Source organism: Paramormyrops kingsleyae, chromosome 4, assembly GCF_048594095.1.
Source record: "Paramormyrops kingsleyae isolate MSU_618 chromosome 4, PKINGS_0.4, whole genome shotgun sequence".
NCBI classification, from domain to species: domain Eukaryota; kingdom Metazoa; phylum Chordata; class Actinopteri; order Osteoglossiformes; family Mormyridae; genus Paramormyrops; species Paramormyrops kingsleyae.
The window spans coordinates 44,827,580-44,853,453 of NC_132800.1; the positions used below are offsets into that span (position 1 = coordinate 44,827,580).

The 25,874-nt window shown below is 44.2% G+C and overlaps 1 protein-coding gene across 1 annotated transcript in view; it reads left to right on the plus strand.

Moving 5' to 3' along the window:
• Nucleotides 1-5,172: 5,172 nt before the first annotated feature.
• Nucleotides 5,173-25,874, plus strand: part of LOC111838091 (pinopsin-like) — a 33,702-nt gene continuing 13,000 nt past the window's right edge. Inside the window, exons 1-3 of the mRNA XM_072711722.1 lie at nt 5,173-5,290; nt 10,415-10,743; nt 19,842-20,075. Coding sequence (XP_072567823.1) covers nt 5,173-5,290; nt 10,415-10,743; nt 19,842-20,075 — 681 coding nt within the window. The remainder of the gene's footprint in view (nt 5,291-10,414; nt 10,744-19,841; nt 20,076-25,874) is intronic.

A 25,874-nucleotide genomic window follows, 5' to 3' on the forward strand; every position in this document is an offset into this window, starting at 1 on the left:
TGCACTGTGGGTGTCATTATTTTCTGCCACTTTCCATGTGGAATCCCACACCAGACCTAACACAAACACACACACACACACACACACACACACACACATATATATACAGTCATTGACAAAAGTCTTGTCACATAAGGACATAGTAACTTAAAAAGGCATATAACTTTATTTCTAATCAATCAATTGTTACATTGAATGGATCAATTTAATGCCAAGGGCTTTCACATTAATAACTGGGTACAAAATGAAACAGTCAAAAAGTGTCCTGATGTTCACAGCTTGTTAAAGTCCATAACACCTGTTTTTGCAAGGACAAAAGTCTTGTCATGTCTTTTAATTATTCAACCAATCACAAATTAGAGGTTCACCTGTGACAAATATTGTAATGAACATAATCCCAGGTGTGTATAAAAAGAACCCCAGCACACCAGACCTTCACTTGAAGTGCAACCTAACTTCTGACAACATGCCAAAGATTAAACCACAGACCAAGTCTGCTGCTGAGGTGGCAGACATCGTTAATGTATCCAAACGTCAAGTGGAGAGGATTAAAAAAAGATATGAAGAAACTGGTGATGTTCATGACAAGCCCAGGTCAGGCAGACCCCGTAAGACAACTCTTTGAGAGGACCGTTTGTTGCTTCGAAAGTCCAGGGCCAACCCTTTTTCAACTGCAGCAGAGCTACATCAGAACTGGTCACCAGAAACCGCTGTGTCTACAAGAACAGTTTCTCGAATTCTCGCACGCAGTGGTCTCCATGGCCAAATTAGTGCTCAGAAACCAGCATTAACAAGAACACAACAAAAAAGCATGTTGAATTTGCCAAGGCCCACAGCTTGCAGCAAGGATGGACAGAGGCAAAGTGGCAGAAGGTTGATTTTTCTGACGAATCATCCATTGAACTACATACCAAATGCCGCAAATACTGCAGGAGACCTGGTGGAACCCGCATGAACTCAAAATTCACCCAGAAAACAGTCAAGTTTGGAAAAATCATGGTTTGGGGTTACATCCATGGGGGTGTTCGAGAGATCTGCAGAGTGGATGGCAACATCAACAGCCTGAAGTATCAAGATATTCTTGCTGCCCATTACATTCCAAACCATGAGAGGGCAAATTCTGCAGAAGGATGGCGCTCCTTCTCATACTTCAGCCTCCACATTGAAGTTCCTGAAACTGAAGAGGATCAAGGTGCTCCAGGATTGGCCAGCCCAGTCACCAGACATGAACATTATTGAGCATGTCTGGGGTAAGATGAAGGAGGAGGCTTGGAAGACGAAACCAAAGAATCTAGACGAACCCTGGGAGTCCTGCAAAACTGCTTTCTTTGCCATTCCTGATGACTTCATCAACAAGTCAATTGCCAAGACGTATGGATGTGGTCCTCCAAGCTCATGGGAGTCATACACATTATTAATTTTTTTTTCCAAGGCACCATGACTTTATGTTCTGATGTTATTGTAGCATGTTTGTGTATTCTAAATGAAATATATGTATAATTTCTACATTATTTTTGCATATGACAAGACTTTTGTCCAGGCAAAAGTTGACCTTTCTGTCCTAATCACATGACAAAACTCAATGAATGATGCAAAACTTTATTTTGGTATAATAAGCATAATCTAGAGGGCTTTGCCTTTTCTTATAAGCCATTTCTGATTCCAACTGATTAACTACAGGTCAAGTTATTATTTGTTGTTCCTACAACTTGGTTAAGCGACAAGACTTTTGTCAGGCACTGTATATGGATGATTCCTGTTTTGGGCCACATATTCATGTCCTCGTGTTTAACTGGCTCTTATTCTTTTATAAAATTAGACAAATCTTTATTAACAAACCTATTTTATTACACTCACCTAAAGGATTATTAGGAACACCTGTTCAATTTCTCATTAATGCAATTATCTAATCAACCAATCAGATGGCAGTTGCTTCAATGCATTTAGGGGTGTGGTCCTGGTCAAGACAATCTCCTGAACTGCAAACTGAATGTCAGAATGGGAAAGAAAGGTGATTTAAGCAGTTTTGAGCGTGGCATGGTTGTTGGTGTCAGACGGGCCGGTCTGAGTATTTCACAATCTGGGATTTTCACGCACAACCATTTCTAGGGTTTACAAAGAATGGTGTGCAAAGGGAAAAACATCCAGTATGCGGCAGTCCTGTGGGCGAAAATGCCTTGTTGATGTTAGAGGTCAGAGGAGAATGGGCCGACTGATTCAAGCTGATAGAAGAGCAACTTTGACTGAAATAACCACTCGTTACAACCGAGGTATGCAGCAAAGCATTTGTGAAGCCACAACACGCACAACCTTGAGGTGGATGGGCTACAACAGCAGAAGACCCCACCGTGTACCACTCATCTCCACTACAAATAGGAAAAAGAGGCTACAATTTGCACGAGCTCACCAAAATTGGACAGTTGAAGACTGGAAAAATGTTGCCTGGTCTGATGAGTCTCGATTTCTGTTGAGACATTCAAATGGTAGAGTCAGAATTTGGCGTAAACAGAATGAGAACATGGATCCATCATGCCTTGTTACCACTGTGCAGGCTGGTGGTGGTGGTGTAATGGTGTGGGGGATGTTTTCTTGGCACACTTTAGGCCCCTTAGTGCCAATTGGGCATCGTTTAAATGCCACGGCCTACCTGAGCATTGTTTCTGACCATGTCCATCCCTTTATGAGCACCATGTACCCATCCTCTGATGGCTACTTCCAGCAGGATAATGCACCATGTCACAAAGCTCGAATCATTTCAAATTGGTTTCTTGAACATGACAATGAGTTCACTGTACTAAAATGGCCCCCACAGTCACCAGATCTCAACCCAATAGAGCATCTTTGGGATGTGGTGGAACGGGAGCTTCGTGCCCTGGATGTGCATCCCACAAATCTCCATCAACTGCAAGATGCTATCCTATCAATATGGGCCAAAATTTCTAAAGAATGCTTTCAGCACCTTGTTGAATCAATGCCACGTAGAATTAAGGCAGTTCTGAAGGCGAAAGGGGGTCAAACACCGTATTAGTATGGTGTTCCTAATAATCCTATTGCTCTAACAAAGATAAATTACTATTTTTATCTTTTTACATCTCTTTAAAGCACCATTTCTCTGGAATATGCGCTCATTTTAGCATGTCCCAAATGCAATGTATTCAACTTCCTCAGTAAATATAAACTATAAAATTATAAAAACCCAAACTTATTTTTTATTATTTTGATAGACTAGGGTATAAGAGAAAAGTCCGTTCGATGAACAAATCGAATTTACGGTTTTCGGACACTCGGTCGGTGACTAAAATGAATGGTTTGCGAACCGATCCCAAGAGCCCTCGTGGCATTTGCTGCGGAAATGCAGTTACGCTGTTGAAAGGAATAAAATTAACGCAGCTGTTCTGTTCATCATTTATCACAACAGTAAATTATTGCATTTCTGCATAATAAAACCATATGTCTTTCATCAAAAACCAAAGATATTTATTAACTTTGATGTTTACACAACAACGTATGCAAGTTTACTCATGCTCATTGTATGTGTGTGTGATTGTTACTGGTAATATTGCAGTTGTTAACTGTGATGTAGTCCTTGATACTCATGCGCATTTCAACTACTTGAGACACATGAGACTACTTCAGACTACTTGAGATGCATTTCAAACGTGCACCTCTAGTGGTCAGGCATAGAACTACCACTCCATTTCGAAATTGCGCCTCTAGTGGTCAGCCATAGTAGTATAACAACATCTGAGTTGGGTCTCTAGTGGTCAACACCGGTAATACCAACACACATAATTGGACACACAGGTTCTTGCCTGAAAGCAGGAATCAACTTCAAGGACCAAATCAATTTGATCACAACACATTAACATCTAATTAGGTTATTGCTGCATAACTAATTGATGTTTACAATTAAACAATAAGAAACAATTAATTTGGTTTGATTTCTGTTTTACCTTTTTGATTAATTTTAGGTTTTATTTCATTTTATGCTTTCATTCACTCCCTCTCCCCCAACCAGGAGACTTGCATAGAAGTTCAACCATTATTAAACCAGTAAACCAGTTACATACACAATCACATCAGGGAGTCATGGAGGTTTTGGACGTGATCGGTTGAGCGTTTCCTGTGCTGGGTGCTTACCATTCGCTCTCTGTTGGTTGAGCTTGCCTGTAGCTCTGCTGTCACTTCTTACGATCGTACAGTTTGTCAGAACCGAAGGGGAGTTCTCAGCAATTGGACGCCCAAAAGCGCGTCAGCTCGGCTGCACCCGCCGACTCATTAAGGGCAAGGCTGACAGGTACCTCAGGCAGTCATTACAACTTTTGAGCAGGACCTCGTCTAGGGTGAGTTCTGAGAACAGCCCTAGCTTGGATTCTCACTAGCGTGGGTGACACCTGATGGCTATTTTGCCAGCCTTGGTCGAGTCAGGTCTCAAGTAGTGCAGCCAATAAGCTGAGACCCACCTGGGTTTTCTCAGTTGTGAGTACAGAACACCCCCTTCCAAGTTGACATTGCTGGGGATCGGGGGAGTGGGAGCCAGACTTGGGCCTGCTTGGCTGGGATTGAGCTTGTGGGACATGCCCTACTCAGGAGGGACACCTGACAGCATTCAGACCTCATATAGGGACAAATAAAGCAGAACCTGCTAGTGGTCCCCCTTCTGGTCAAAGTGGAGTTGTACAACAGAGCCCAACTCAGGGGTAATCTGATCTGCAACAGCAAGCTACGTTTGAATGCAGTCCCATTGGTTTGAAGCTGTTATTTCTCATTTCCTGTTCCCAACTTCTCCTGTGGTCTTCTGACATTGTCAGTAGCCACAGATCTGCAATTTCCAGGATAAGGCTTTATCCTTTCCCCCTCACTAGGGCATCTCTCAGGCCCTAGAGTAACTCACACTGTTCTAACCTGCAACAACTTCTCCCAGGGAACAATTTTTGTTTGTTTATTTTGTCGTGGGTAACTATTCCCGTGGTTCACTACACCCTTCCAGTTACCCATTGGCAGGCCCCAGTTCTACTTTATTTTATTTTTATTTTTTGTTTAATTTGTTCGCCCAGATTTAGGTGTTAGGCCTCCCACCTTGGCAACACCCAGCCTGAGTATATCAGATTTCTGCGATCACCCTCCAGTTGACCGAGTCACCATGACCCACATAGAAAGCCCCCTTGACCAATGGAAGGATTTGGGTACCTGGCTGGATGTTGTGACTTCACACGGTCCAAAGGAGCTGACCAGCTTGAGGAGGACATCGCCGAACTGATGGCCACACCACCCACTCAGAAATGCGGGAGTAAGGAGCTAACCAAAATACTCGGCTCCCTCGCACACAAACTCCTAGCCAGGCTGCAGATTAGCGAAGAGGAAACGTCCTGCCTGAAACAAAGGGTGCAATCACTCGAGCAGCAGGAGGAAAACACCCAACAACATCTGGCAGAGGCACAGAGAGATGCCACCCAGGCCCAGCATCACATTGGGAATCTGGAGCAAGAACTCCAAAAGAGAAGCTCTCCACCCCATGAGGAGGAAGAGACGGAAGAAGGCGAAATGCCTCACACCAGCAAAAAGCTTCAACACGCCCTGGAAGAGCTCAGAGCTGAAGCTGACCAGCAAAAACAGCAAGCCAGAGCCACCAGAGAAAACCTCGAAGCCAGACTGGACCAGGCCGACACCCTGCTGGACAGAGCCCACACGGAGCTCAAGAACAAGGATGGTCAGATCCAGGCCCTGGAAAACCATCTGATCGAGGCACAGAGACGTCTGCACAAGATGAATCACCAACTGATCAGCTCCCAGGAACAGCTCACCAATGCCAGAATGAAACATCGGGCTGACGCAGAAGAGATTGACCGGGTGAGACAGGAATTGAAGCAAGCATATGAGGTGAAGTTGGAATTCGAGGCACCGTACGAATCAGCAATGGGACCGACGTCATCTCCAACAGTGCGGTCGCTCCCAAGGCACACGGGGATCTCTCATCGGGACGAGGTAACTCCCTGCCCCTCACCAGACCTTGAGGAACCAAGAACCCAGAAGGTCGCTCTCAGAGAAGACACCACAGATGGAACAGGCCTACCAAAGCGAACGTTACACCAGCACCGGGTTACCACAAAGGAGCTTGATAAAGTAGCTCGGAATATCAACACGTTTACCCCGAATCCCAGAGGGGGCCACGACATTCATGCCTACCTCCAAGACATTAACTTCCACCTCCAAAGACTGGACAATGTGACCAATAAGGACAGAGTCTACCTTATGAGGATCACATCTAGCCTGGAGGTCCGCAGCTTCTTGGATCGACAACCTAGTCGAATCAAAGCCAACGCCATGCTGCTACACGAGGCACTGACTCGGGAGTTTGCTGATCCTGAGTCAGAACAAGGTATCGCCGTCGCCTTCGATGTTAAACAGAGCAGACAAGAAGCTCCCCAAGCCTACTACAATCGCCTTCAAAGGTGGGAGACACGGCGCTATCCTAACAAGGGTAAGCTAAGACCAATGGAGCCATGGAACAAGCGGAGAGACCGACAGGGAAACCAGTTTCCTATTACAAGCTCTCCCCCAAGTTCCCAACGGAATCCACAGCAGAACTGGCAAGACAGAAGGAGAGGTTACGATCCAGCCTCGAGGCCTGGACGAACCAAGGAAGAAGAGGAGTCTAATCTACTACAGTTGCTGCGTGATTTCTTTCATGCCCAGTAAGAGCACCTGATGTTGCCGTCACCAACACAGAGCTTGATCAAGGGGATGAGCCCCTGCAGGTGCCCGGCAGCACTGTCCTGGTTGTGTGCCTTGACTCAGAGCACCAATCCGACTGTGGCGACGCCTCACCATTTCCTGGCCAGGCCCCTGTGCCACAGTTTCTGGGTGACCTGATGGAAAGGGGGGTAGCCAATAAATTCTACCTCTCCATCACCCTGGAAGATGTTCTCACCCTCGAGACACTGCAGCAGACATCACCCTCATGTCAGCCAGTTTCTTCTACCAGGTGCAGCACCTAGCCGCCCAGAAGAACAAAACCCTCCAGCCGAGGAAATGCTCTTTGGACGTGCAGGCATATTCACCAGTGGGCACCAGGATGGATCACATGATCCCCCTCGATTTGTCCATCGGCCCCATGAATGTAATGCACCCTGTATACATTTCCCAACTTGAGTCCATTCCTCTCCTCATTGGGAAAGATTTGCTGAACCGGTTCGAGCCATTGTTAGACTTCCAACGTCAGAAAATTTGGGCTCAAATTAGAGAACCGCTGCCACTGCTGCAGCTCCCAGTCATGATGCTGGTATGGGTCTCTTGTGTCAAGACACTTATCTCCAGCTGCGTTCTCTCCATGGTGTGGAGTGAGGTCTGTGGACACCTGACACAGCCACATGGGAATGTCAAACCCTGGCTGTCTCCTCAGACCTCACTCCACACCATGGAGAGAACGCAGCTGGAGATAAGTGTCTTGACACAAGAGACCCATACCAGCATCATGACTCCTTCCTGTGCAGGCTGGACCCTACTCCGGGATCCTTCTGCCCCAAGATCGGGAAATGCATGTGGCTCCAAGGCATGGAAGTCACAGATGTGGTCATGACTATGGCAGTAGAAGAGTCACCAGTGACAAAAGGAACTGTATGTCACGTGGAGCTTGCTGATGACCAGCACCTGACAATCCATGCCATAACTGCCCAGCCTGACGCAGTACAGTCACCCAGCTGCCACAGCTATTCTCAGGAGGGACCAGCAGCACCCAACATTTTGGACACGCCCACACCAATGGAACCGTCTCAACACCACTACTTTGATGAAAATGTCTGTCAAGACATGATCAGCATTTATGTAGATGGGTGCTCATTCAAACATCAGGGGACCCTGAAAGCTGGAGCTGGCATTCTGTGGCTCAATGATGACCCTGTCCCACCACAACAGCTCAAGCTTGGTCCTCACACATCGCAGTACGCAGAGCTGGCAGCAATCTTAATCACCCTGGAGATAGCCTCCGAACATGGAGTACCAGACCTACTGATCTGCACAGACTCCAACTACACACGTCTCAGCTTCATGTGCCATCTCCCTCACTGGAAACAAATTGACTTTAAAACTTCAGGAAACAAGCCTGTCAAACATCAAGACCTCCTGCAGGCATGTGATGTTCTCATTACTGCACAAAACATGCATATTTACTGGAAGACGGTTCGCGGTCATTCCAGACTCCCGGGACTTGACAAGACATACAATGACCGCATGGACGCACTCGCAAAAGCAGGGGCACTACATGGTGACCCGTGGGAGTTTTGTTCCCCCCCCACCCACCCATGCTGTCCAGGTCATCACCCGCAGCCACAGCCGAGCGTCTGCCTCGCAGCCAGCGGCCTCATTGCTGGGACTTTCCCCTCAGCTTTCCGACTCGGACATCATCTCCCTCCAATCCACTGATGCTGTGCTCAGCAAGGTCTGTGATCACCTCCGCGACCCCTCTGCCAAATCGATCTCCGCAACCGACCAAGACTCCCTTCCTGAACTCCGTCACCTGATAACGATCTTACCATCTCTTCGTCTTACCGAGGGCGTACTTCTTCATGTCCCTGATGCCCACACTTCGCCGCGGCTCGTGGTCCCTCAGGCACAAAGTGGGGTCATGCTACTGTACGCCCACGATGCACCCTGTGCAGGACACCGCAATGCCAAAACAACCAACGAGGCACTCAAGACGAAGCCAGCAGCTTAGAATGAACCACATTCCAACCAAAAGAAGGACAACTTTCCCATCTGAAATCTCTTCCAAAACCCCAACAAGAAAGATCAAAGAGAAAGGGGAGGAAAGATGGTCACAGATAGGGTAGGCGGTAGGTGGTGGGCTTGACTACTGATATCTGGGTAACCTTTTCATTTTTTTTTTTTTTGTTTATCTGTTTCTTTCTTTTGATAGCTTTTCATTTTATTTTTGTTGTATTTGGTAAGGACCTGGGGTGGCTCACGCGTGCCTGGGAAATTACTGAAGAGGATCCAGTTTTGCATTTCTTTTTGTCCTGTTTGTTTCTTTGCAATTGTTCTCTGGCCGAGAATTGTTGCCACTATACTTTTTCCCTGTTCCCTTTGCACCGGTGTGCACAACGCTCAGAGTCTCGACTCACCACCACTCCTAATCTGGTCTTTATTTTCTACCCCCTATTACTAGGATGATGCTGCCCCCGCTATTAGCATTACTCTGCCTAGGAGGGGTGAGGCCCCAATCCGACATGGTGTGCCCTGGGCCTCCGCCCAGCATCGTCTTCCGGGGACAGCCCGGTCTCGTGATTACCAGCTGTTGTACCCACACAGAGAGAGTATTTGTCGAACGATGTCAACTGAGCCATTACCCGCACGAGAGACCCCAAACTAGTGGGACAGGTGTCCGATGAACCCAGGATGCCCTGCATCATACTGCCGCAGACACTACCCACAGGTTGGAGCAGTTACCCAATGACCGTTGAGTCCAATCAACTACCCAAGAGGCTCCTGGGCACCCTGCTGGGAGCTGCAGCAGCCGTTGGCACCCTGTTCGACATAGGATTCACCACTCCTCGCGGTCCCAGAAGCCAGGCGCCAGCCCCTGCGCCTCCTCCCTGTCCATCCTGTCACTGTGCCACCCAGAGTGCCAAACAATGGGATGTCAACAATGCCTCGTTGCATGTTGGTGATCCTGTTTCAACTTCCGTCGCCTGAATGATGGCAATGCCATCATCAGCCAAAAGGGGGGATATGTAGGATCACACATGCACATATCGCAGGGCCTAAATTCCAGGTGGCATGAGACAAGGCCGAGCCTGGTACGAGAGGCACCAATGGGGGGTTACACACATAAACACACACAAACACGCTCTGAACCTCAAACTCGCCTGAAACATCGCGAGACTCCCTCTCATCGGCTGTGAGGGGAGCTTCGCTACCAATCGTTTACATTACCTGGTGACGCAGCTCGGTGGACGAGCCTTCTAACCCAGGTTACTGGTAATTAGTGAATCCCATTTAAGTCTCACATTAACAGACTCACGGGGATACCGCAATCGAGTTTGGAGGAGCCGGCATAACAATTGATTAATAATCAGCATTAAATAATAATTAATTAAACTTTAATTAATTCAAACATATTGGTGGAGATATTAAAATTTACCTGAGCTAATAATTCCTACAATTATTATAATTAACTTTTTTATTTAATCTAAATGGCTTCCTCCTTGCATGCTCTGAGCGCCGTTGTGATGATCCAGCCTTCTCATGCGACCGACTGATTTTATTTAATTGAAATACTGCCTTTTCTATATACTGGTGCCCTCAGTTTTAGTTAGAGGGAATTGATGAGGTGGATAGCAGCTGGTCAGGACTGTGAGCTGTGGTGTTTCCTGTTGAATGTGTAGAGAGCAGCATTGCCCTCCTGCTCACCCCCCAGGCATCGTGTCGCTGGTCTCGCTGGCTTTCCTGTCCTATGAGCGTTACTGCACCATGATGGCTCACACTGAAGCCAATGATACCAACTACGCCAAGATCTCAGCTGGAATAGTGCTGTCCTGGGGCTACTCGGTGGTGTGGACAGTGCCCCCGCTGTTTGGCTGGAGCAACTACGGCCCCGAGGGACCCAGCACCACCTGCTCTGTCAACTGGGCCGCCCATGACGCAAACAGCGCTTCCTACATCCTGTGCCTGTTCCTCTTCTGCCTTGTCATCCCCTTCAGTGTCATCATCTACAGTTATGGGAGGCTACTGCAGGCCATCAAGCAGGTGAGCACATGGAACATACCACCACATCGAACCGCGGGGGAGATAAGAAATCATCAGGGTGATTCGTACCTGCCCATGGCTGAGTGGGTCCAGAAAGTGGGTACCTGGGATTGATAGAAATCTAGCATATGATTAAGGTCCAGGACTCCCCACGCCAGGCAATAAAAATGCTTAGCCTGAGGGGCTCAGCCAGTGAGCAGTGAGCTGGTGGTGAAAAGGATAATAAACTTTGGGGGCGGATATTGATTCATCTTCTAATCTCTTGTCCTGGTCAGGGTCAGGGAGGGGGCAGCAGGAACAGTTTTTCTCTAATGACCTCTTGAGACACCCAGAGAATTATTATTATTATTATGCCAATCCTAATTACAAAAGAAATAAACTTTGTATGTCGTTACACCTCTGTATGCCAAGATAAATTGCGGTGTCACCATCCAGCAGGGGCACTGATAGGAGTCAGAGTGACAGCCCCGGGTGCGAGAGAGCTCCCACCAGGGATAGCTGCTAAGCTAGGCTTATCACAGGGCTTGTCCTTTGAAAAATGCAGGCGCACACAAATTTGTGCACCTAAAAAGTGCTAGGTGCACAATTTTTTTTGTGCACCCTAAGTGTGCTAGGTGAACAATTTTACCTTTTTTGTGCGCCTAAAATGTGCTTTATAACTTCTTTCAAAATCCAAAAAGTCCTAGTGTTAGTTGAGAATTTTGTCCTAGTTTTAATGCTTTAACATATTTTGTAGAAACCCATTTAAAGTGAATCACTTTTTATTGGTGAATAAAATTTGCAATTCAGAATTCAGTCTTCGTCCATCGCCGATAGACATCACGATGCTGAGCCGACATCGCGATCCTCCGCCCCACCCCCGCTGCAGCAGCAACCAGCTCACGAAAAACACACCACTTAAATCACACTATATAGCCAAATTAAATGCATGCTTTCAATTTCCGCATCTTTACTTTTATTATTATTATTATTATTATTAGGCTATTATGAGGAAACAACAAGGAAGTTGTTATAGCGATCACAATACAAATTACAGTGAACTCCAAACGAATTACACGAACTAGTTCGTTTACATTAAAAAATGAGGCATACAGAAACAGCAGAATTTTTATTTATTTTTTAATTAAATTAGATTAAATAAAACTACACCAAATATGCCTTTTTCATGGTTTTACCATAACGAACAGAACGTCTGCGCATCTTTTGCGCGGATAACTTGACCGCAAATCCTACACACCACTTCAGGCGTATCTCGTGGCTGTCCTGTTTCATTCGGTCTAAAGCTAAAGTATTGCCAGAAAGGTGAATTTGCACCTTTTTTTACCAACCGAGTTTGTCGACGCCATTATAACGACACAGATCATTGTGCCTATTCCTGCCAGAGTCCCGCGGAAAAAGTGATTGACAGGTGGTAATTTGTGTGTAACATCTTTATTTATTTATGGTTTGGTTATGGGTAAAACAAAGACCATGCGGGTCAGGTAGTGGAAACGGTAGGCTACAATTAAATAAATTAATTCATAACGAATTAATTAACACCAACCATCGCTCCCCTCCCCAAAAACGTTGCATTCTGACACGGATGACCCTTGTTATCTATGCTTTTTTTCGACGCCATTGTTGTCATGAATAATTCCGTGGAGCGTCGAGTGGTCACGTGACAAAGGGCGCGTACAGTTTAATTCTTTTTTATTGATAGGCGCGCATTTCTTTGCGCAGCTCTTCACCATTTTAGGCGCGTGATGGCGTGCACGCGCAATTGCGCACCTTAAAGGACAAGCCCTGTTATCACCCAGCAGAGTGCTCATTAATTAGACAGCTGACTCACAATTTACTCAGGAGGTCCAGTCTGGCTAACTCTCTCAACTGGATTCGATGCAGGTACCCCTCATAGATGCCAGTAAAGCTGGTTGCCATCTGAGTAAAGCAGAAGAGGCTTTGGGCTGTAGGCTGAGTGGGTTTGGATTGCCCTGCTCTTCTAAACTCATTTAAAAGCCTGGCATTTGTTTCAAAGTTAGTCTTTATCTTTCATATGCATTATCCTTGTGCTGCACCAATATTCTTTGATTCCATATTGTGTACTATATACATCTTACTGTTTGTTTTGCATGTTGTATTTCTTCCTTTTTATTTATTATTTATAGTCGAACCTATTACCCCCATCTTGTATCAGGCTTCTAGAGAAGCTACAGTTTTGTTCTCATTACCTTGTGTTTTGCAGAATGACAGTAATATGTATGTATGTGTGTATCTGTCTGTCTGTCACAGTATGGCAGAGACATCTTTACAATGAGTTGCTTGTGGTGAGTCTCAAATAATCACTCATACACTAACACATACCATACATGGGTACCGCAGAAATATAAATAGCAGCCAGGAGCAAATGGTAAAATATAAGAGAATAAGCCAGGAATAAATGAAACAAGTCTTGTAAAGATAGTAGTGCTGTAGTTCTCGAGACCGGTCTTGGTCTCAAGACCAATTTTATGTGGTCTCGGTCTTGTCATGGTCTCGACTCTATTTGGTCTCGGTCTTGTCTTGGTCTCGGACATAGCGGTCTCGATGGGATGGGGAAAAAAAGAGAAAACAGCACATCCTCACAGAACAGTATCATTATTTATTATGCGCCTCAATTCAAATGCAACCAGTCAGATGCATCTATTTTAAAAATGTTACATTTTATACATTTATACATATACGGACACTGCCAATGTTTCACAGTCCACACACATCATACACATCGCATCATAGCGAAGTCGGCAAAGAAATGTCCGCGAAGTCTATAGTATAGTTATAATTCAAATAAATTAGGTATTTTACATTCATTAGAAAGCACGGTCTTAGAGGTGCAAGTCAATCTGGAGGCTCATTCTCTTCAATTCAAAGCAAAGGATCATTACATAGCCGTATTCATAGCTTACCGCAGGGGTTCCCAAACTTTTCAGCTCACGACCCCCAAAATAACTGTGCCAGTGACTCGCGACCCCCACTATCCTTCGGAAGTGGTTAAAATATACAAATGTTGCGTGCAACGGTGCACATGCGCCAATAGGCCTATCCAAACATGAGCATGACAACACAAAAGAACAACGCTCTAACAACCATATAACTTTTTTTTTAATTGTTATTTACTCATTCGTTTAATTTCAACAAAACACCTCACCTAATGAGATGGGTGGGCACAATGCTTGGAGCACAGCAAGTCCATTCTTGGGTTAATTTTGGAGACTTGGAGATCATCCTCCATGTTCAGTCGCGTCATATTTAACATGGTGCTGTAAATTGTTGAATTGATGTGTCATTAATCTGTCGTAATCACCTCAGGGGTCGCGATCAAACGGAAAGAAATTTGAAAGGCTGATGGCTTTTTAATTTGCATGTTTTTTTTTTTAATGTAACTGTCAAGCCCAGCTCCGTATGATCCTTGTGTGTGCCATGCCCCCTCATTACCTCGTGTCAATTCCTGGTTGTGATCACCTGTGTCCTGTTATTTCTGGCTAGTCTTGTGTATTTAGTCCACGTCTGAGTACATCTCGTGAGATCCGTCATTGTAATGTCTGTAGATGTCCCTACCTGTCTGTCCTTGGCTCATTAAAACCCCTGATTACTCATCAGTTTGGCTCGCTCTCCTGCTTCCTTGCTTGCCTTCTTGCCGAACGTGACAGTAACTATTAACTACTAGTTTTTGTCTTTTGTTATTTATGGATAAAATGTTAATTTAATCCAATTTAATAAAAATTTTAAATGTTGATAAAATATTTCTAGTAGTTAAAAAAAAAAAATTGATTTCTTGGAAATCATCTCACGACCCCCCCCTCAATGTCTCACGACCCCCCAGAGAGTCGCGACCCCTACTTTGGGAACCACTGGCTTTCCCGAGGCCTCTGTCCCTGGTATAAGAGAATTAATATGAACATCTTTCTGGTACATCCCATCTCTTTCCCTTGACGAGGTCTGATAAAATGGTTATAGGAGAGGATTGCTGAGAATATTAGCTTCCCATCAGGTCTCGTAACTATGACAAATCTGGGAGATTTTAAATGAGAGACATATGGACATATGGACAATATAATTGAAAAGATAACATGAATTTGATTTAACGAGTAATGACACTTTACAGGAATGCCTTTTTTCTCTACAGTTCATCTGAGTAATGTGATGTCGATTCTAGCCCTAGTCTGTTTTCGGTCTTGGTCTTGGTCTCGACCAGCCTTGGTCTTGGTCTCGCCTTAGTGTGTCTTGGTCTTGGTACCCTCAAGTCTCGGCAGTGTCTTGGTCTTTATACCCTCCAGTCTCGGAAATGTCTTGGTCTCGGTTTAGGTGGTCTTGACTACAACACTAAAAGATAGTGAGAAAGACAAGGTAGTAGCATCTTTATAAGGTGGCTATCAATGTAATAAATTAACAAGCGTAATATAATAATTAGGGCCTCCTCATTCAATTCGATTTATTTTCACCATAATATTCTTTTGGACCGGTTGGAAACATTGATTGGCATTAAAGGGACAGCACTACTGTGGTTTCGTTCGTATTTAACTGATCGTTACCAGTTTGTCCATGTAAACAATGAGTCATCCATAGCCACTAAAGTAAGATATGGTGTCCCGCAGGGATCAGTGCTGGGCCCCCTACTGTTCAATCTATATATGCTACCGCTTGGTAACATAATTAGAAATTACAGTGTTAATTTTCATTGTTATGCTGATGATACACAATTGTATATATCTGTTAAACCTAGTGACGCATCCCAGCTCTCTTCTTTAGCCGACTGTCTGCTAGACATCCGTTGTTGGATGGCAAGGAATTTCCTCATGTTAAATACTGAAAAAACTGAGGTTCTTTTAATCGGTCCTAAGGAGGCCCGCAATAAGTTTGTAAACCCCAACCCTAGCGGCCTCCCTACTCAATTTAAAACAGTGGTCAGAAATCTTGGTGTCCTGGTAGACTCCGACCTCTGCTTCAGTGCTCACATAAATAGCATTACGAGTACGGCATTTTATCATCTACGGAACATAGCCAAGCTTCGGAAGTTGCTGTCCTTTCAAGATGCAGAAAAACTAATACATGCCTTTATAACTTCTAGATTGGACTACTGCAATGCCCTCCTTTCGGGTTGTCCATCTGGATCCCTACATAAACTTCAGTTAGTACAAAATGCAGCTGCCAGAGTTCTAACAAAAACTAAAAAATTTGATCACATTAGCCCTATCCTGTCTTCCCTGCACTGGCTACCGGTCAAGTTTAGGATTGACTACAAATTATTACTATTGACTTACAAAACTCTGAATGGCCTTGCACCACAATATCTCAATGATCTTCTGGTCCCTTACAACCCTTCTCGCCTGCTTCGTTCGCAAGGAGCAGGATATCTATTAGTTCCTAAAGTAGACACCCAGACAGCAATTCCCTCTGTGCCGGATCCGTTTTCGAATCACTAGATTCGCGTAGCAGTCACACTCACTATGCACCTCTGCGCCAGCTTTGCAGCATATTTGTCCGCAAGCTCTGACTGACAGTCCGTCAGAAAGGTCCGTATCTGATCCAGTGCAGCAGCGCAGACCGGACCCGCGCTTTTTTAAATCTCGCAGATGCGCGTGTACGTGCCTCAGTAAGAGGTAACTGAAGAGTCACACAACAACCAGTGAAGACCTGCTTGTGGTTCTTGGTAAGTGCATTATAAAACTATATTAAGATTGACATCAGATTGACATATAGCTGATAGCTCCATCCATGCGATTAAAAAACATAACTAATGCGAAAGTAGGCTTAAAGTAAGAATTGGCGATTGTGGTGAAAGCCTGTTATCAAAATTGGTGAATATCTCCGTTCGCGTGGATGTTATGTGCAATGAGATGCGGGCAATATTTTTGTACGTCTGCGTAAAATTCTAATTTTGGGTTCAGTGTCACCAACTTGGCAGTAAATATTATCTAAGCTCATTTCCAGCCTGTTTGTGTCTTCCAGTTCATTTATCTGGTTAGCATGCAAACGTTACTTAAAGTTGCTCAAACTTAGTAGGCCCAGTTGATGGGACCCTGTTTACACGGTTTTTGGATAAATCAGCAAACATCGTTTAGTTAAATGTTTGCATAACGTTTATTGCTAGTGTTAGCATAAAATCTTTTTCAGATTTAATTTTGATAGTGTTTGAACAAATGTTTATTTAGATTTGAAGTGTATTTTATCTATTAGGTGAAACATTAAGTGTATTTTCCCCCCTTTTTTCAGTTTCTTACTTGTTCATTTCAAATTCAGATTCTCATTTTTGCAGCAGTGTTAGAGTTTTTTTTGAGTAGCTAAATATCTCCTATTTCTTTGAACTGTGCTCCATAGGTTTTGTTCCATTCCATCTGCTGATGCTAGTCAAGTTGAGGTCAAGCTGCCCATCATCTCTTGCAGGTAACCAGCTATATCACATACATAGTCACATTTTGAGACACATAATGCACCTGTCCCCTGATTTTGAAACTTGTTGCTTGATCTTTATTTCCACCTGATGCCCTGTCGAATAACACATTAAGATTTAGAAATGACACTCTATAGGCACCACCAATATCATCCAGCACAAATGTTGAATTCCTTTCCTCCTGAATAAAGTCTGAAAACTGTATTCCCAGTTTACTTTCACACGTGCTACTTCCTACTCTTCAGTGACAGACCAAGTAAGATACCACCACACACACACAAACACAGATCAATGTATATTCAGAGATTAGTAAAATAAATGTACTTTTTTTATGTTCAGACCTGTACCCGGTTCCACTGGCTCCAACTTTTGCTGATCACCTGTTTTCCTTTAACCATCCAAACTATCATGTAAGTTGACTGTTATTTTCAATGTCTTGCTATTTGACACTTGGTCTCCGAACACATGTAAATTCGTTATTTTTTTTTTTTAATTATTGCATGATGCATTTTTTTTTTTTTAAATACAATTGATATTGAATTGAACAATTTATTCCACGCAAGCTTGTCACAATGTTTTTGAATATATTTTTTACATTTTTCATATGACTGGAGTTTTTGTAATGACAAAAAATGTTATGTGTTCTCTGGATGAGATTGAGATTCAGAAATGTAAAATAAATAAAAATAAACTGTTTTGAAGATGAGAAATGCGTGGGGATTTATTTGGGCCATGTCTGGCCCAGGTGTAGCTGAAAAAATTAATCACCAATCACAGACCAGGGCCAAATGAGCCCCAGATGTAAAGTTTGAGTCACGGATCTGAGCCAGATCCACACCAAATATCATAGCATTAATAACTGTATCGGGCCAGTACTGGCCAAGGTCTGTTCCTGATCCCCAATCCAAATCCGTGCCGGTATTGGGCCGTTGGAAAGAAAGACCCCGGCGCAAACCCGTTTTGCGGATCTGCACCAAATTCTATCCAATGTCTGGCCCAGATCTGCCACAGTTACCTTTTGCTGTCTGGGCAGGGCTATGGCAGGCTGCAGAGCATTCTCTTACAGGGCTCCGCAGCTGTGGAATGGTCTCCCGGCGGATGTGCGGGATTCAGGCACACTCGCTTTTCAAGTCTAGATTAAAAACGCACTTGTATAGCTTAGCGTATAGGAAACCTAGTTCTGGTTCCAGCTAGTCCCTCACTCCCAGTCAGACTAACAGTATGAGGTGATGAGCTGGGTGGGGATCGGTGTCATTGGCTTTGGATAAACTGAGGCGTCAGTGCTGTCACTCTAGCTCTACACTAGAGTGCTGATGTTCAGGGAGTCCCCATGCCTGTGTTCCCGCCTGTCTCTCCCTCTTTCTCGTGCTGCTATACTCAGATCTGCCGGAGCCTAGACGAATATTGCACTCGATCATTTTGCTTGCACTGCCTCTGATTTCCTCAACTCTGGCTAATACACAATTATTCTTACTTCCTCCCTCACCTCTTCTGGGGTGTGCTCCATGGAGCACAATGTCGTTGAAGAGTTTATGCCTCTGCGGCCTGCAAGACAACTACCTCCACCTCCGGCAACTACCCTCCAACCTGCCTGCCCTTGGCTCAACACGATGCCTCGCCATCCATCCTGCGGCTGTGTGTCTATTAATCCTGCCATCGTGCATCAAGCACCACGTGCCTGCACCGGTCGGCCGCTGCGTTGAGACATATATTTCAACCCCTGTATTAGCTTAGTCATTTCATCTTGTCTGTATTAGCTTAGTCATATCATCTTGTTTGTTTGACTCATCTGCCGGCCCCTGGAGGATGGGCTCCCCCTTTGGGTCTGGTTCCTCCCAAGGTTTCTTCCTCTTAGGGAGTTTTTCCTTGCCACCGTTGCCTTTGGCTTACTCAATGGGGGGTCCTTACGAGGCAGAAATGTAAAGCGCATTGAGACAATGTAATGTTGTGATAATGCGCTATATAAATAAAATTGAATTGAATTGAATTATATATAGCACCTTTCACAACAGAGTCATCCCAAAGCACTTTACATGAATGTGTTGTGATACACAAAACATCATTGAGAGAAATACAGGATGGGAAAAAGGAAAGAAATTAAACAAATAAAGCCAGACGACAACAGAGGAGAGGAACCAAAAACTCCCTAGTAAGCAAAAAAAAAAAACCTCTGGGGGTCTGAGGTCCACTGGCTGCCCAATCCCCCTGGGCACTAACATTACTCATTCATCACACATTGGTCCTGGTGGTGGTTCATGTCAAATTAAATTAGAACACAATTTGCCTACAACAAGATCCAAAGCACTAAAGCTATTCAAGCCCCCACCCCGCCCGCCCAGCTCATTGTTAGGGTCTACCTGTCCACTCAGGGTCATCTTGTGCTGTTTGTCTGTCTTTCCTTGACACTTAACATCACTGGTAATGCAACATCACTCTCATTTGGAGTCAGCTGCCAAGCCCCCCCCCCCCGTCTCTGGAAGGTTGGGCCATTCTATAGACCTCCCCCCCACACCCTTGAGGAAAAGGTAGCTTATTTCAGTTTCCATTCACTCTCTGGATAAAGGAGGCGCTGTAGCACCTTGTGTAGTTCAGCTGGGCAAGTAACGCATCCAGGTTCTACTGGGCTCCCTGTCCTCCCCATCACCATGACAACTCCATCCTTCAACCCCTCTCCCACCCTGATGCCATCCAGGTGGCCAGGATCAACACAGCCCTGAGCCACAGACAGGAGCAGCAGGTTTTGCAGATGGTGGTCGTCATGGTGATCTGCTACCTGGTGTGCTGGCTGCCTTACAGCGTGGTGGCACTGTTGGCTTCCTTCGGCCGGCCGGGGCTGGTGACCTCCGTGCTCAAGATTGTGCCATCGCTGCTGGCCAAGTGCAGCACTGCCATCAATCGCATCATCTACATCTTCATGAACAAGCAGGTGGGTGGAGCTGAGCGCTGTGGGCGTGACTGAATGCTGTGGGAGGGGTTGCACACTGAGTGGCACTGAATGTGGGCCAAGCACTGGGTGTGTGGGTGAGGTGATCACTATAGGCAGGGCCTGAATAATGTGGGGATGAGTGCTGTGGGCAGGGCTAAGCATTGTGGGTGGGGGAGACTCATAATGGACGGAATAATCATACATTGTGAATCTAAAATGGTTAATGGATCGATGGGCAGTGCGTTTATCCATCTATGCAAGCATGTGTGGCACCCCTAAATGTACCGGACTATGCCACCCCTTGCAATTCACCGACTAAAAAAGTGTCAAAGCAAGGGGACCAATGCTTAAATAAATACAGACACAGGTTTTACAAAAAATATAAAAATACAATCTTTAATAAGTACTCATGTGGCTGGGTTGGTCACTACCTTAATAGTGGGGAAAAAAGACAGTAAGCAAACACAAAATCACTAAGACATTGGGGCAGAGGCCTATTGAACCCAGGGAGGGTAGACACCCTGGAGGGAGGCTGGGAATTCTATGCCACACGTGACTGTGCAAACACACTTATCCTAGTGTACACTTCAATCCAACACCCTGCAACCCTCACCATACTCAGGTACCTTAAGTGGTAAGGACAACAGAGCTTCACACTATGTGGCACTGCAAATGTTAACACAAAAAAAAGACTAGAAAACCCAGCTTTCCAGTGTGATCTCCCTTAAACGCATTAAGTTACCCTGTACAGCCAACACCCAGGTCAATTAAAGATACAGGAAGGGGGCTGAGGAATTGACAAGGATAAAAGGAAAATATACAAATAAAAATAAACCCACTCTAGCCTGTGGCATACAGAGCAATCTCACATACAGTGTCCATTACACTTACGCTATAGCACACAGGTTAGAGGAAAACAAAATATATAAATAAGCTATGAACAGCATCACATTCACACTGTACAGAGAACAGCAAGTAGCAATGCAGCACACCCATGTAAAGCTATAAATCAAAACAACAAATAAATGCTTGTATTCAGTGAAATATCACACTATTAAGAACCCCTCGCTACGTGGCTAAAAAGCAGCTAGCGAATACTAACACTAAAAATACTAGTTTGACAGACCTACCAGCAACAATAAACATGTATACATTTAGCCAAATTAATGCTAACTATCAGAGAGCATATAAACCAGTACACTGAATAAAGTAGTACTTAACCACCAATTGGGTAAATGTAAACAGTTTAAAACAGCCTAGGCAGACAATACATGCAACAGGTTACCCCGGACTGCAGTGTAATGTTCTACAACAACCTTAATATAACATGAACACAGTAAAAATACAAACAGGTCAATCATAATATCCTGACATGACAAAGCACGTACAGGATTAACAACAGATACTTAGTCCACTACTTGCCAGTTAAAGCAAATTAAGGGAGACTCGGGACGTACCTGAAAGCAGAGACAGCTGAAACGCTGCTACACCACAAACTGCATCAGATACCCTGCTGCCGCGAGGACCCCACGTACCTTCGTGTTCCTAACTACGTGATATATAGGTGGCCCAATCAATGCCCGTCCTAATCCCCAATTAACCCTTTCAGGCTCAAATTAAGTTTTAGGTAACGACAGGACAACCAAGTCCTGCAGTGGTACTTCTGAGTAAAAAAACTCATAAAATATGTATGTGGGGTAATAAGGTAGTTAGTTTTTAACTGTTGCAAATCAGCAACGCCTGCCTTGAGAGGGTTAACAACACCGGCAGAGCAGGACTGCATAACTGCACCCAAGCGAAAGAGGGAGGGAACCACAGGACAGAAAAATGGCTGTCACGACCAGCCCCCAATCCAAACATAACCCACTGGCTACACATGTATGATGGTCCCACAGGAATAACTGCCTGATCTCTGCTGTTGATGCTGAGCTGTGGGACGCAGGGCCTGACCTCAGATCTCGGAGGCAAGGCCGGGATGCTCTTTCTGCAGCATACGTCTGTCATTTTTGCCGTTCGTAAAAGTGCCAGGAAGATCTGCACAGACTGGAATACTTGTTAATGGGAATGTGCATACCTGGAACCTGAGCAAGCTGATTGGTTATGAAAAACAGGGGTGTCGCCATCTAATGACACCCCTTAATTCACAAGAGTCAGGTCACCCACAGTCAGAAACCACAGACCCTTTAGCCCCATGCTCTTCTCCACTAGTGCACTCTCTCTTTCTCTCGCTCTCATGCTTTTTATTTCTCTGGGACCAGTCTGCTTATGTCTACCTGCTAAGCCAGCTTATGCTTTGATATCTTGTTTACATGACCCAGCTTGTTATTGTGTCTCTCGCCTCACGTGGGGACGTGACCTTCCTGCAGTTATGCCCGTGGCTTCTGGGAGCTGTTCATGCTGGATGTAATGAGAATCACAAGCACCGACATTTCCAGGGGCTGGAATGAGGCTTTGATTTTTCATATCTAGTGTCTGTATTAGAAAAACCGAGCAGTGCTCATACAGTTGTGCCAGTGATGGGTTAATGTGCAGGACTTTAATTATCATGTTGGCTCGATCCTTCTGGAAAATGTGCCCATACAGTGGTACCTCAGAACTCGAATTTAATCCGTTCAGAGCTCCGGATTGAATCCTAAAAAGTTCGAGTTGTGATCGAATAATGGAAAACCATATAATTATGGTTCCTGACCCCAAAAAATTACACCTAAATATGTTTTTTTTAGCATTTAAACACAAAATAAACCGGGTAAAACAAGAAGAGCATATACTGTACTAAACATATCTAAGCACATTTATCAAAACAGTAATTTGTAAAGTAAGAAAATAAATGCATCCAAACAATGTGTCATGCCCCGATCGTCCACTTCTTCCGTGTGCCACGCCCCCTCGTTAACCCTGTGTGATAATCCCAGTGTGATTAGCTGTTTCTAGTTGTTTTCATTAGCCCTCTGTATTTCATCTGCGTTTCATTTTGTTTTCCCAGTCCGGTCATTGTATTGTCTGTCTGTGTTTTGCCTGCCTTACCTGTAATTAAACCCCGTATTCCCCGATACCCTGATGTCTGCGCCTTTGTCTCCGTTCTGTCCCCACTCGGCACAACAATATTATTATAATTAAACGTATTCATGGTTTATTATTAATATTAAAATAATGAATAATAAATCTTTATTTTTAAATGTATTTTATTATATAATAATAATTACTGTTACTGTCTATCATTGTCTAAATGCATTTTTACTGTCTAAATATATGTATTCAGTTAGTGTAAACATGCACGGTGCTATCACAGCGAATGCGAGGCTGAGACTGAAGCCTTACCCTTTGTTTCCGCTGAGAGACGTGCGGCGTGACTCATTTCTCCACGCGTACAAGTTATCTTAGGTCGGCGTTCACAATTTGACTTCTGAGATTCAGATCCAGCTCTAGGTAATTTTTTTTCGAACTGGTTGGTTCAACTTTTAAGAAATTCGAGTTCTAATGAGTTCGAGAACTGAGGTACCACTGTATCACAAAGCTTTAAGTTTTTACCTTTAACTCTCCTCAGAAATTTAGCACTGGAAATATCCCTTATTCCTCTAGTTACAGTTGCATTTTTCATTTGAGTCTCATTTCAGTATTATTTTGTGATACTGAAAGTGTAGACCTTACGGACAATGGTGTTTAGAGGCATTGCTTGTTGAAGACTTGTTATGACAATGTTCTTAAGTGCCCTCTTCTGTCCACTGATGGGAGTGCCTGAGGTTTTCAGTCTACACACAGTCCTGTAATACTGCCCAGTTAACAGAAGATCTCCCTGATTGTTTTTTATTGTTTATCAGCTTATAAATCCACACATTAGTACAGCTGAAACATTTACTGGAGCTTTTCATGTTTTTGCTAAATGGATCTACTGCCGTATACTACTGCAGTACATAGGATGCTATCCCATGATGCTTTGGTGTTTGGTGGTTATATTACTGTGCAGTTCTTGCTTGTCTTGACCATGCTGCTTGGGGCTGAAGGTATCACTTTGGGGGGCACCAGCTTGTGGTAATTGCACACTTGGCTGTGCCATGACCCGGCACTTTTACAGCGAATGGCCATTAGCAGATGGTGTTTTGGGTTTCCCTTCTGAGGCCCAGCACTGCATACTTCACTCCATCCCCTCTTACTCTCTGTTCCCTCTCTGAAAGGTGTCCTCTGTCGGGCTTTGATCTTCCTGGATGGTCATCTGTGAATTAGCTAGTAATGATGTGACGTCCATTCACAGCAAATGTGCTAGTGTTAAATTAATACTGCATGGTATTTATATGGTTCTCACCAATTAGTGTTACATTTGAACACTTTACAGAGTTCATTGAGTGTTGTTCTATAGTGTTAAACTTTATTAGCTCTTACAGTGTTCAAATGACACTATAGAGTGTTGTGACTGTGACTCCACCTCTTCTCAGACTGTAAGCTCATATAGGTAGCACACAGGTACAAAAATGCCCCATTTTAATTTTCACTCATTTGAACTTTGATTCGTTTGGTTTACCCATCATAATGACAAAGACCATCATGGCCTTTTCTCTTTTAATGTAAACTTTATGTCCGGTCAGCTTTGATTATTCTTGATGACCAGCATACTGTGTTCATGAACACATGCTTCTTCTTCCTGACTCTTACCTTACTTGTGCTTTAAAGTTGAGATTGATGGGACTGACATATAAATACAATGTAGAGTTAATTTAACACTGGTGCATTTGCTGTGTTGCAGGAACTATACACTCACTTTCACTTCCCTGCAAAGATTTGATAATTCACTTCATTCTTTCACTTGTCCTCAGAAATATGACGTGAAAGCTGCTTCTCTTCTCGTTGATGGGTCAATGAGAGCCAGAAAGTCATGTAAGGGTGGGTTGTACGGCGGCAGGTGATTGGCTGGAAACTAAACCTACAGTGAATGAACAGAGTTTCTTGTTTAGTGATGGGAATTCCTGTTCTTTTTAGTGAGCTAGGTGATTTGGAAAAAAGAGTTGGTTTTGTGTGCACGAATATCATTTAAATTATTCAATGTATTTATACATTTATAATATATTTATACCATGCAACTGAACAGATCCAGCTACATAAGTTGCTATTAGTGGCTTTTGGGAAATGCACCCAGAAGGAGAACAAGAGACCAGAAAGAGAGAATGAGCTGGTGAGTGAGTCAGTATGTGATAGGCTACTGAACAAGACAACCGTACCTCGGTCGTGACTGAAATACACCATCTACTGCTGTAGTATATAGCCTACATGTGCAGTGACTCCCTGTATGCTGCAGTTGGGTTTTAGAGATGCAACATTTTCACAATTTAAATTTATTTTAAGAACATAAGAACATAAGAAATTTACAAACGAGAGGAGGCCATTCGGCCCATCAAGCTCGTTTGGGGAGATCTTAACTAATAGCTCAGAGTTGTTAAAATCTTATCTAGCTCTGATTTAAAGGAACCCATGGTTTTAGCTTCCACTACACTAGCAGGAAGACTATTCCATACTCTAACTACATGCTGTGTAAAGAAGTGCTTCCTCAAATTTGTTTTAAAATGTTCTCCCGCTAATTTCCACCTATGGCCACGAGTTCTAGTATTTAGACTAATATTGAAATAGTCATTTGGCTGAACAGCATCCAGACCCGTTAGAATCTTATAGACCTGAATCATATCCCCCCTTAGTCTCCATTGCTCAAGGCTAAACAAATTTAGTTCTGCTAACCTCTCCTCATAAGACATTCCTCTAAGACCAGGAATCATTCTCGTAGCTCTTCGTTTAACTCAGGTTTATTAGCATTTG